Here is a 13,872-nt window from a genome sequence, read left to right as displayed (position 1 = left end):
GTGACAATGTGTCAGTATAAGTTCATCAGTTGTAACAAATGTCCCACTCACGCAGGGGATGCTGATCATGGGGGAGGCTATGCATGCGTGGGAGCAGAGGTATATGGAAAATCTCTGTACCTTCTGCTGAATTTTGCTGTGAACCTAAAACTGTTCTGAAAAAGTCTGTTAAATAAATTTTAATCACTTGACTCAGAAGGAGCCTAATATGGCAGTAATGTTAAAGCAATATTTATTTTATAATACATTTTTTAAAAATATTGAAGAACAAAATATCCGTAGGACAACAGATTAATGTGCTGCAAAAAAAATCAGGATAGACAAAGTGACAATTATTAAGCACAGATGAATGAGGACAGATCAGTAAGTATAATCTTGAATGTTGTATTCATTCTACTACTAGTTCAAATAGTCCTGGGGGAAAAAAAATCCTAAGAAAGCAATTTCAACAGATCTAGCCAGTATGAAGTAGTGTATCCTGCAGCAGGAGGGAACAGAATGGGGTGAGCTGATTTAGTCTTATTTAAACCGATGGTTAAATAATAATTAGGATAGCTAACATTTTTTGATATTTATTTTACATATATTTATAACACAATGCTAGAAGTGTTATTATGTCCATTTTACAGATGAAGAAATAAGTACAGGAGTTTAAGTGCCTTGCTCAAAGCCACAAAACTAAGAAGAAGCTGAGGAAGGACTTGAATTCAGGCAGCTCAGTTTCAGAATCTACTCTATTAACTACGTAACCACACTGCCTTCTCTAGTAAGAAAGAGGAAATAAATAGCCTAGTAATTGAATTTAGAGATCACATTAAATTTGGCATATTATAAACACCAACAATAAGATAATTATTTTGAGCAACAAATATGAATACAAATAAAGAGCCTGAGAGGGCTGTGTAACTTATAAGGGGTATATGTAATACAAAGGGCAGGCAAAATTAATTTCAATAGAAGCATTAATGAAAACATTAACAAACACAGAGCCAATACTCATTATTTTAATGTGGACTGTCTTCAGCATTTTTGTTTGCCAGGAGTGCTTCACCTATTAGTATACAGTAACTGTATTTACTCCGTGAGACATTTCAATATGATATAAAGATAAATGTAACTGGAACCAGGCATCTCCTGAAATCCTTACTGTGTTTGTAATAAATCATCCAACAGATATTTCTGAATGCTTCCTGTGTAACCTGGGAAAGGAGGATAGGGAATGATAGCGAATGGGGTTATTGAATGAAACAGCTCATAGGAGGAGGGGATTATGTATGATGATCAAAACCAGAATCTCAAAGGTCTTGAGGAAAGGCCAAGAGCCTAATTTAGGCTGTCAGCAGAGAGAAAAGGTAGATTTCAGGTATACCATTAAAGAAAAGTTAACTGAACTTAGTAACTGGATATGGACAGGTGAAGGAGAGGCAACATGACTTGTGGTGCCATATTATTAAGCCAGTTACAGGAAAAGGCAGGTTAGAAAGGATGCTGGTAGAAAGTATGGGCTAGAGAGATTGTCTGACACATTGAATTTGAGACAAAAGATATCCAAATGGAAATGTCTAGCAGACTGTTAAAAGTCATGGAGCTGGAGTTTAGGCAGGGCCCTGGCTAGAGACCTGATTTGTCTTACCTGCTTACAGGGAATAATCAGTATCAATAATAATGTATGGATTTTCAGCCAAAGTCAGGAAAAAGAATAGATGAAAGGAGAAATCTGTATCCTGGGCAGTAGAGTGATAAGAATTAACATAAAGGTCCTCTAAGAGATTAGGAAATCCAGTAAATGAGATAGTTGCAAACCAAGGCAGGTGACAATGCTATGGAAGTTAAGGGAAGATAGAATTTTAGAGAGAGGGAAGTCAGTTGTATTAAGCATGCCAAGGATGTGTGTGGTTTCAGTGGCTCGGTAAAGGTGGAAGCTAGAAGGTGTGGGGTAGAGGGGGTGCTGTAGGCTGCGTGACAAGGCACGTATTAATGTTCCAGAATTTACCTCCTGCTCTATATGGGATTAGAGTTAGACCACAGTTGCCATAGTTCTGTAGATATCATCAATCTTTGCTTCTATTTTATTTCTTTCATTATCTGGCCTATGTCAGGCCTGTAATGGTTTAATACAGAAATATAGATAGATCTTTTATGACTCATAAGAAAGGTTTTTCTATGCTTTTTCTGAAAAGATATCCTATTCTCTCTATACAGAAACAATAATTTGATGACGTGATTCTGAAATACTGAAATATAACTATACCCAAACTAATATATTTGATATAATTACAGCACAGTTTGTTTTGGTTTACCATGTCATATTATATTTTTAAAGTTTTTTTTTTTATTCTAAAGCCTCAGAGTTTTTTAGTTAAACAACATGCATTGCATCGTGCATCTACTACGTACCAGGCACTAGACAACAGGAAGCTTTAAGAACAGGTTCTTTAAGGAACTTAAAACTTTTCAATAGTAAAGTGATTTTAATAATTTGATATAGAGAAGTCTTCAGCTACACTTTCTTTCTCTATATATCATTGCTTTTTTTTTTTTTTTTTTTGGTAGCCCTTCACCAAAGCATGAGAAGAAAGTAAATGCCTACATCTACCAAAGTGGATGACGCCTCCAAGTGACACAATACAGTATGTCCATGGTTTTCTCACCCTTGGATTCAATCAACTGCTGATGGAAAATATTTGGAGGCAAAATGGATGGCTGCATCTGCATTTAATGTGTATAGACTTTTTTTTTTGTCATTATTCCCTAACCAATACAGTATAACTATTTATATAACATTTACATTGTATTAGATGTTATAATTAATCTAGAGGTGATTTAAAGTATATGAGAGGATGTGCTTTTGTTATATGTAAATGCCTCACCATTTTGTATCAGGGACTTGAGCATCCATGGATTTTGGTATCCCAGGGTGGCCTAGAGCCAATTCCCTGTGGATACTCCACCAAGGGATGATTGTACAAACTTCACTGAAGGATGACTGTACAAACTTCACGAAGAAAGCTAGTTAACACGAGCCTAAGAGAATCTTGCAAAGAGCGAGCAGTTATTACAAAGAATGCATTCAAAAAGGATTGGAAATCAGTGAGATATGATATCAAGTCTTTCAAACCAAAGGCAAATATTGCTAGAGGGAAGATTTTCATTGCTGACTTAACCAAACACATGCCTGGATCACTAAGGAGTCAGGGACTCTAATTCATCTGCTTAGCAAGAGCACAGCCTATCAACAAAATTTAAGCACTACTTCATAGGGAGTTAGATACTTAAAAAAAAAAAAATTAAGTAAAATTCCAGTCAGGTATATTCCTAAATTGCTGGCAGCTCCCAAGTAAAAGCGCAGTCAGCAGCACAGCAGGACCTTAACTACTGAATTGCATCAAAGTTTCTGATCTCCATAATCAGTGGAGACTCAGCTACCACCACAGGCAAGAACAGCCTGCAGAAAGGAAACCTTCACATGGCCTAAGGCAGTGCTGCTTCAACTTTTCCACCCAAGCACTCCCTATTGAGCAGGGTGAACTCCTAGCCCTAGCACCTACAAAAGCCTAGATGTCTCCAGTTTCATCTGTAAAATTCCCTACAATTAATGGAATTTAATTGTAATGCAATATATTTCCAATTTTATTTTAATATAATAATTGCCAACATTTACTGAATGCTAACTACTTGGCTGGTGCTGGCTAAGAATTTTACCTAAGTTACCATATTGACTTCTGACACAGACTCTCTCCTTTGACCAAAACCTTCATCAGGCTCCTCTGAGTTCCCTGCTTGACTAGGCCTGAACTTGGGCTTCCCTCTCTGTCCTTCTTGAATCCAGTTTGAACAAGAATCCTAAGTCAGTTAGAAGGAAATCTCCCTCCCTGGGCATCCGACCATACCTCCAATATCTTAATCCCCTGGCCTGCCTTCAGCAAGAATCCTGTCTAGTCAGCTTAGCCAGAAACCCCGTATTCTTGATGTTTCTTTATAGTACAGTTGACTCTTGAAGAATGCAGGGGTAAGGGGTGCCGACTCCTGCAGAGTTAAAAGTCAACATGTAACTTTTGACTTTCCCCAAATTTGACTACTACTTATAGAGTACTAGAAGACTTGAAGCCTTAACCAATAACATAAACAGTCGTTTGACAAATATTTTGTATGTTATATGTGTTATATACTGTATTCTTACAATTAAGCTAGAGAAAAGAAAATGTTAAAATCATAAGGAAGAGAAAATCTATTCACTCTTCATCAAGTGGAAATGGATCATCATAAAGGCCTTCATCCTCCTCATCTTCATGTTGAATAGGCAGAGGAGGAGGATGAAGAAGAGGGGTTGGTCTTGCTGTCTCAGGGGTGGCAGAGGCAGAAGAGGTGCAGGAAGTGTAAGAGGGGGCAGGAGAGGCAAGGCACACTTGAAGTAACTTTTATTGAAAAAATCCACATATAGGTGAACCTGCACAGTCCAAACCCTTGTTCAAGGGTCAACTGCAATTTTCCATGCACTGACCCCACCACCCTGCTCCTTGGTTATAAATCCCCAATTGTCCCTGTAGGAGCTGGAGTCTCTCCCTCACTGTGAGACCCCGTTGTAGTGGTCACTATACCCACCACCATGTCCCCCCATTTGATAAAGTCTGCTTTACCATGTTTGTTAACAAGTGTGTAGATACGTTTCTCTTTAACACTTCTAACAATAATAGATATTATTTCTGTTACCATTTTACAAATCAGGAAGCTTCAGCTTACAGAAGTTAATAAACTTTTCCAAGGATACAAAGTTGATTATATTAAACTTATATCAATATAATTATATTAATAATCATTAACATAGAGATGGAGGTCAACCCCACACAAATTTCTAGTTATCCTTATCCTCTATATTATACTATAATGTTTTAAATCACTTTTAAATTAGTTGACTCTTCCTCCTCAATTATTTCAGGTAGGGGTTAGCAAACCCTTTCTGTAAAGGGCCAGATAATATTTTAGGCTTGTGGACCACAGAACAGTTTTTGCCAGTGACAACTACTCAATTCTGCCATTGTACTAGACAATATATAAACGAATGTGTGTGCCTGTGTTCGAATGAAACTTTATTTACTAACAAGTGGCAGGCTAGCTTCGAGCCACAGTTTGTCAACCCTTGATATAAGGACAATTCATGTTTCAGACCAACATGTTATATTTATCCTGTGGTTTTGCATAATCTTTTTGGGAATAACAGATCTAAAAAAAAAAAAAAAAAAAAAAAAAAAAAAAAAAACATTAAAAAAAAAAAAGGCAGAAGTCAATACCAAAAGGTAAGGGAAAGGGATTTAATTTTTCCTTTATCTTTTACCAACCAATCTCACAATGACAACAGGGGACATATATGACCCTTCAGTCTCTCAGTCAAGGGTTCTCTGACCCCACTGGGCCTCTTCTCAGCCTCAGGATCCTTTCTTTCCCTTCAGTATGATTCCCCCCATCTAAGTGATCACGTCTTATTTTTCCATCCAACTGGGACTATACCCCTACAGCCGAGTGAATTTTCTAGTTATCCCTTTATATGTATTTTTATGTGATATCTCTGTGTCTTTGTTCATGCTAAAAAAATTGTCCCACACCGTCTGTTAACTGATTCCAACAGATTCTTTAAGACATGCTTAATTGCATTCTTAGTTCAAAATGATCCTTTGATTCACCTATAATACATCATTTCTAAACATGCTACCCATACTATGAATCTTGTTTCAAATGTTGGCTCATTTTTTTCCAAATATTATAATGCTAGTAAAATAAAAGAATTAAGAGAATAGCTTAAGAGTTCAGTGTCGCTGGATATAACTGGTAACTGACAAAAGTAATGATTGACGTTAGAGATTTAGACTTGTTTTCATGTTCTGAATGATGAGAGGAAGGTGCAGCCTTCCCTTTCATACAGAAGTGGAAGGTAAAGGTTATTCAATAATTTGGGTTGGTAACTTTGGATATCAAAATCAAGAAGATGAGGTAGGAAAAAATTATGGGGACACTAAAATGTCTAAATAGGCTGGACGTGGTGGCTCACACCTGTAGTCCTAGCACTTTGGGAGGCTGAGGTGGGCGGATCACTTGAGGTCACAAGTTTGAGACCAGCCTGGCCAACATGGTGGAAACCCCATCTCTACTAAAAATACAAAAAAATTAGCCAGGTGTGGTGGTGTGCGCCTGTAATCCCAACTACTCAGGAGGCTGAAGTGAGAATCACTTGAACTGAGAATCCCTTGAACCCTCAAGGAAGAGGTTGCAGTGAGCCAAGATCACGCCACTGTACTCTAGCCTGGGCAACAGACAGACACTCCATCTCAAAAACAAACAAAACAAAAATAAGATGCCTAAATATACTAAAATTATATATATAAAATGGACTATGAATGACATTACATATTCTTGTTAAGAAAGAATGTCTTTTTGATAAGTTTCTCAAGTATTTTAATTGAAAAAGATAAGATATTCAAAATATTCTTTTTTTTTTTTTTTTTTTTCTTGCATGTTACCAAGATCTTCACTGAGACCACTTAGTAGGAAGAAAAATACAGAAATATATCCTGAAGTGCAACTTGGTCCTTTCTCATTAATTCTTCCTAATAGCCGTTGTTCTCTCACTCATCTTGGGGTCGCCTCACAGTGCTCACACCGCCTCACTTTTCCTCTGCTGATGGCAGCTGTGTCTTATGTGGTAACAAAGAGTCCTCTCTGTGATTTCCTCACTTCATTTTTAAAGAAGCCTGACAAGGTCGCCTTGTTCTTTTTTTTTTTTTTTTCTTTACCTGGTAGATGCTTGTGGTTTACTTCTCTCAAATTTACTAGCAGTAATATATTCCAGTTTTAAAAACTGTCTTAACAAAAGAGAATCTGAAAATGCTATCTGAAGAACCTGTCTCTCTTACGAAAGGATCTTATAAACAACATGCAATTTAACTTTTAAACAAGTATTCACAGTGTTTTCATTGTTCTCAGTGAGGGCCCACAGTAGAAGAATATGGTGGGGAGTCAATGTCTTAAAAAAATCACAAACAAAATTTGACAGTTAAACAAATATGGCAAATAGTGCATACTTGATGCACTCCCAGAAAATGCACAATGCACTTCTCACATTAGAGACTTTGAGAAGGTCTGAACAAAGAAAGCTGTTTAACATTCCAACAGTATCCCCTAAACTTGTCTGACCCCTAAAATTTTTACCCCCAACGCCTCAACACCTGTTACCATCTCTTAGAACTACTTCATGGAAAAAAGCCAGACTTTTAGATAATTAATTAATAGCTCATTAAATTTAAGAGACAGTTTAACATTTTAGCTACATCCTTATGAATTCCTTCCTATCCTTCTGGAAATTCCTAATACGATAATATGGAATATATCCACATTAATAAATGCTACAAAGAAATATAAGAAGCTATGACTTGGAACTATTTACCAATGCAACATTATAAATTTACCATGATCATGGTGGAGCCTAACCCCGATTTTGTGAAGTAACAGTGCGACTCTGGGATAAAGTGATTTAAGGTTATGTTTCAATTCCTTTATATCTAAAGTGGGGTTAAATTTGCCCTCTCTTCCCAGCTGGTATATATTGAGAATCAGGTGATCAAGATCAGGAACAAAATCAATAATTTTTCATAAACAGTGAAGTGTTATAAAAACAAAGTATTATAAAAGTATAAAAAGTAGTATTTCAAGTATAGCATCTATTTCCTTTTCATAGAACTATAATAAATGCTGTTGTGATTTCTTCTTTTTTGAACTCTGACTAGATCATTGTCTTATAATTGTGAAATATCTCATTTTGCTTAGAGAAAATCAATTTTTGTTCAATCATTATATCGTAATGACATCGAACTTTTCAGAAAACATATGGCAAAAATAAGATCACAAAACTCGGTTTAAAATAAGAAAAGACGTATTGGAAAATAGTTTGTTAGCAGTGCCACCTTACTCTGGACTCTCTTATGAACTCTTCTGTGGCAACCCTTCAGTCCCAGTGAATGAAGACAGTAGGGCTCTATATCGTATGTGTCCTTCACTAAACTATTGATCCCTTTAGCATTATCCATAATGTTCCAGCAGCTCAGCACGTCAACTGGTGAAGTGCTAGTCTCTCTCTCCTTTCAATAACTTCCACGCTTTACGGAGAGGAAGTCACAATGATTTATTTACCTGACATTTTCCAGTCCGGATGTCGTACAGGGCCACTGAACCATGGCGAGCTCCAACTGCGATTCTGTGATTCCGCTCATAATAGCTGACCATGTAGAACCTGAGTTGAACATTTTAACAACAAAAACAAAAACAAGAAGCCAGGTGAGATGACCTGCACTTGGAAGTGGACGGCAACATTTCAAAAGTTAAAGCTAGCTCTGATATATATTTTGAAATAAATATATCCATAATAAATATATTATGATTTTTCAAAAAGTTTCATTTTAGTAATTCTTGAAAATTAACTGAAAGAAAAATGATGTAGAATATCACTTTGGCCTCTTAGTAATAATTTTCAACAGAAACAACTTACAATCACAAGCACCCTTGAATTTTTGAAACAAGAAATAAATGCCAAATACAAAAAAATTAAATATGAAAATCCAGTTTTGCTACAGTGACTACTATGTAAATATTTCTATTTGAGCAGAAATGGAAAAGATAAAAAGGCTTACATATTCTATATAATTATGTTCTCCTGGTTTATTATAGTATTAAAGAGTAAAATATACTTTTTGGCAGAACAATCATAAAAAGACTACATAAAATTTATGCCTAAGTTCATATCAGTAATTTAGAATAAAATTAGAAAACTATCCACCAGAAAAAGTTATCCTGTCAAGTTCCCTTGATTTCCCATGTTTACCAGCTTATCTAATGATAGCCGTGGCTTTTAGCAGTGTCAATAAGCATATTTGGTACTTATATTGTATTGCATGAAAATAGGATTTAGCAAGGATGGTTTGAAGATTGTAAGAGATTGATTTATTATTTATTTTTATTTTTCCAGATTAATTTTCATGATGAGGTTAAGTATTTGAATTCCTTGCCTGTGCATTGCCATACTGATTTCATGTCTACATGGCTGAGGCCTGAAGGTAAGAATGAAAATTATGAGAAGTATAAATAAGGTATCATTATATATCTGCGAATAGTTTCAAATATACCTTCCCATTATCTAGTCCTATTGTCTCGTGTGAGTTGCCCAGATGAACAAGTGGCCTACCCTAAATATTCAGGAGGATTTTGCATCAATTCTATTACACATTCCTTGTCTTTTCCCCTTGGGTTCCATAATACCAAACTAACTGTTCTGTTAATATTTATATTTTTTAAGGGGGGAGGGGAGGCAAAACATGACAGAAAAAAATTCTCATTTCTCTAATGCTTTCTTGAGGTAGGTATACCAGGGCATGGGACGGCATTTCTGATATTCTAGTAATAGAGGCTGAGAGAGACAAGATATTTGAATGTGGGAGCATTCTGAAACCAGGGATATTCTGACAAAGCCATTTGGCATTAGCAGACACTATGGCATTCATATATATTTCATAAATCTGGAAAACAAACCATTAAATTTTTAAACTTTTGTTACTTATTACCAAGTAATACACTGAACAATATTTTTGTCCCAACCCTAAGCCCCACTGAATAACCAACCTCCTCCCCTTTAGTGGAAGGTTAATGCTCAATTTTTTTTTAACTTTCAGTAACAGGAAGGAAACCACTTTAGTGTGTCCTGCTGGGTGGATTTTCTGTGCTCATGAATGGCACTGTCCTCTTTGTACATTGGTTTGAGAGAAGGAAGGATACAGAAAGCTCCTAAAACATACGAAGCTTCTCCGGCTACTAAGTGGTTAAGAAAAAGCTAGTTTCTCAAAGCTTTTCTTGTCCAAAGAATATTACTCTACCTTAAGAGAAAGAGTAGGAATCAGCATTCAAAACCTACCATTCTCACACTTGAAAATGAAAATGATTTAGAAGAGTTTAAAAAATATTTACTGTTTTGTTACTCAATAATTACAGCGGTCTAAGTATTGGGCATCACTGTGTCTATAACTGTGCCTACATCTACATCTATATCTATACACATATACTCATGAATAATTTATGTCCTATTATGGTACATAGAATATAATATCTAACAAATGTTTTAGCAAATATTTATTCTGTGCAGGTTAATAGGCACAGGAAAATATAATTTGCAGTGGTATTTTGTTTTACCTATTATTTGCACAAATTTAATAACTATATTGCCAATATCCTTTTGCAAAACTGAAAATAATTACCCCCAAAATAACTCTCTTCAAAACAATACATTCGTAAAATATACTTGTGTTGACAAAATCTTACTTAGTGAAACTAGAATCTGAAGAGGTTTTGTTACATTGCCCATTTCCTATGCTCTGGATATCAAACTCATCCTTCTATATCATCTACAAACACCATTACTTATGGTAGAAAGAAAGATCAAATCTATTCTTGGAATCAAATCTTTACTCTGCCTGAAAGGACCATATATATTACAGGTCTGCATTTTTCATTCTTTGGAATTTACTACTGGACTAATACTTGTAAACAATAACTTAAAGAATTCTGGACAGTGAAGATCTTAAGGCATGTTTTAATCTTAGGATTTCTTGTTAAACTTTTTATTCCTTTAGCAGTGGCTCTGTTAACAGAAAAAATCAGTGGTATGTACACAGTCACTTCCCAAGTATCCAGTATGGAAACCAGCTGCAGTGAACCAATCCCTGCTGAGGCTTCCAGAGCCCACCATCCTCCTGGGTCGGCTCTTTCCTGGAGCCAGTCCTCCATGTAGGATCTATAAAGATGAAGGACAGTAAGATACGCATTACTTGCTCCCTGCCCTGAAAGGGATCAATGGATTGAAGAGAAGGGTCCATTATAGTTTTTAAAGCTGTACTTTTCTAATCTTGACTGGATCCTACGTGACCGGATTTTTCCTAAGGGATGAAAATTCCTGTAAAATTTGAGGGTTTCAGAGTAAGTGTTATTGTGTGCTGAGCCTTCTGGAAACGGTGTCTTGGTCTCCAGTTCACTGTGTTGATAACACGTCACTTAGGCAGTTGGCCATCACCTGACAAGAACCATTTTTATATTCATGTTTGAACAACAGTTCTCCTCTGCTAGGCGGACCACAAGGAAACTGTGAAGCCAGAGAGCACATCACCACTCAAGTCAGTGAAAGAAGAATAAAGTGGAAATGGGTAATGATGTAAAGTATATTTCTTGCTGGAGCTGAGGTGGCCATCATCCAACATGTTGAAAGTCACTGATCTTCATGCTTTCATCATTGTCCGCATGCAGTCAGAGTAACTTTTCAACAATAAATCACACCTCTCTTCTGTTCACAGCCCTGTTCGTGCTGCTCTAGTCACAGTGATCTCCTTGCACTTTCTTGAATATGCCAAAGGGGTTCCCATTTGGGGGTTTTGACAGTTGCTGCTCTCTCTGCTTGAGAATCTCATCAGCCTGTTAACTGCCATTGCTCGTGCCCTCACTTCATTTACATCTCTGTTCCAAAGTTATCTTGACAAAGAAGGCTTTTATGGGCCACCTTGTTTAATGCAACAGCCTTTTACCCATTACTTTAACCCAATATCCTACTTTTTCTTTATTATGCCCATCACCATTGCGATATTAAACAATGATTTTTATTTATTGCTTTTTATCCTCCATCTGGGACTTTGTGTTTTGCATGAATACATAAATATGGTCCAAGCAAGTAGGATGCAACAGTAAGTGAAGTTTGAAACATTACACTTACCCATTATCCGGTATATAATCTATGCTAAACATGGATTTTTATGACCAATGAATATTTTATAGGGTCTAAAATAATAATTAAGATGAACAACAAAGGAAACAAAAACTGTCCAAAAATGGCAGAAATCAAGAAATGGGCTCTCCCATGACCCTTCTAGAAATGTATTTTCAATGGAAACAAACAATTGTAGATTTACAAGAAGTTATCTCTAAAGACTCCTGGAGTCTGGGTACCTTAGCATGAGACTGACAGTTACATAATAAAAAATATGTAATTATATATTAGGGAATTAGAAAAGATTGCATGAGCTGAAATTCAAAAAGGTAAATGCAAATAGTCTAAATAATAATATACACAATAAAATATATTTTCAGTATAAATGTTGTCCTGGAAAAAAAATGACTCTAAGAATTTGCCAAAGATTTATATTAGCACACAAAAATTTCAATAAAAATGGTATCATTTTGATGCCATTATTGAAATAGGGCAAAACGTAATTAAAAGATAATCATTTATCAATCATTATTAACTATTACTAGAACAGGTTATTGTGGAGGAGTGATACAATCCAGTTCTTCCAAGATGTATTTGTGACTTCAACTATTGAGGAGCAACCCACAGCGGGGTGTACAAAACCCCGGAGAGGGATGGTTTGAGTTTGAAACACAAATATGAACTGAGTCTACTCTGGCACAGCAAATCACTTTGAAGCACACCATGTTGCTTGGGAGTTTGCCAAACACTCAGTACCTGAGTTTCTAAATAACTTTGGCACTCCCATTTATACTTTCCCTTGGATTGATGAACTTTTAATCTTTATCAAAAATGGCTCGCAAATAAGAGAAAATGTGTGAAATTTAAAAGTTAATTTGAAAAAAGAAATAGAAAACATGCAACTCTCAGCAGAATTAGGACTCGGGAGAAAGATGGAAACCTGTAAAATCACTTTAACTATGACTTCAGTAATTTGCAATGATCTCAGGATGTTAAGTTACTGCTGTATATCACTTCCTTGAACATTAGAATGCAACAAGAAACACTCTTCAATTAATCCAAGATTAACCTCCAGCTTCACATGAAACCATCTTAAATCTAAGCATCCACAAAAGAGAATATAGGGAATACAACTATCTTTTTTTTCCCCGAAATAATACCACAACGACTACTATGTGCAGCTAACATTTACTGAGTATTATGTATCAGGCACTGTCCTAAGTATCCGTATATGTATTTTCAAAAGTAACTGAGGTATTATGAGCAATTCTTATTGAGTTGTTTTTAGGAATTCTTAACATTGATTTAAAATGTTTCACACCCACTAACAGTAACTACTCTTAACTATTTACTGGATCTGGATCTTCCGAGAGCTTTTTCTACTTTTCCCCCCCCCCCCCATTCAGACTGCATCCTCTCCCTCTTACTCTTGCAGAGGAAGAGAAGAATCATCAGTAATGGCAAAGCGCAGTTGAAGGGAAGCAACACGCTCAGGGGAGGATGCTGCGCCTCCTCTTTGTGATTTCTGCTGCTCTACACGTTCAGAGCAATTTCTCTAGTAATGAACTATAGAAATGATCCCCGAAAGTATAGTCTATTTTCTAACTTTTAATACAAAAGTGATGTATATACTACACATACTTTTCCGCAACTTCGCTTTCTTTACGGGATGGTCCTCTCATGTCAGCACACATGGATCTCATGTCATTCTTGCTCACATCTGCATTGTAGTTCTGTGTATGTGCATTATATTATTTAACCATTCTTTTTCTGATGGGAACTTAGGTTATACTGTACACAGATCCTTGTATACCTAGGTATTTTTGTAGGATAGAGTCACCAAAGCTGCATCAAAGCATATGTACATTTTAAATTTTAGTAGACAATGCAAAATTGCCTTAACTTTTCACTAAAAGAATGTTCCTACTTGGTATTACCAAACTTCATACTTTTTTGCCAATAAGAGGAAAAAAAAGTATCACATTTTTGTTTTAATTTACACAAAGTGACTTTTTAGATTGATCCACTTGGTTACAGTCTGCAGGATATGCATGTAGGTTGCATTCTTAATGTAAAGAAAAATTATT

At 36.0% G+C, this 13,872-nt stretch overlaps 1 protein-coding gene and 1 pseudogene across 5 annotated transcripts in view; both read right to left on the bottom strand.

Annotated features, from left to right (window-relative positions):
• Nucleotides 1–13,872, bottom strand: part of WDR7 (WD repeat domain 7) — a 398,951-nt gene that overhangs the window by 71,503 nt on the left and 313,576 nt on the right. For all 5 annotated transcript variants that reach the window (XM_054538012.2, XM_054538011.2, XM_002828242.6 and 2 more), the window contains one exon: nucleotides 8,179–8,278. In XM_054538012.2, coding sequence (XP_054393987.2) covers nucleotides 8,179–8,278 — 100 coding nt within the window. The remainder of the gene's footprint in view (nucleotides 1–8,178; nucleotides 8,279–13,872) is intronic.
• Nucleotides 13,183–13,382, bottom strand: LOC112130023 (small nucleolar RNA U3; annotated as a pseudogene).

This window comes from Pongo abelii, chromosome 17, assembly GCF_028885655.2.
Source record: "Pongo abelii isolate AG06213 chromosome 17, NHGRI_mPonAbe1-v2.0_pri, whole genome shotgun sequence".
Classification (NCBI taxonomy): domain Eukaryota; kingdom Metazoa; phylum Chordata; class Mammalia; order Primates; family Hominidae; genus Pongo; species Pongo abelii.
This window is presented reverse-complemented; position numbering and strand designations above follow the sequence as displayed.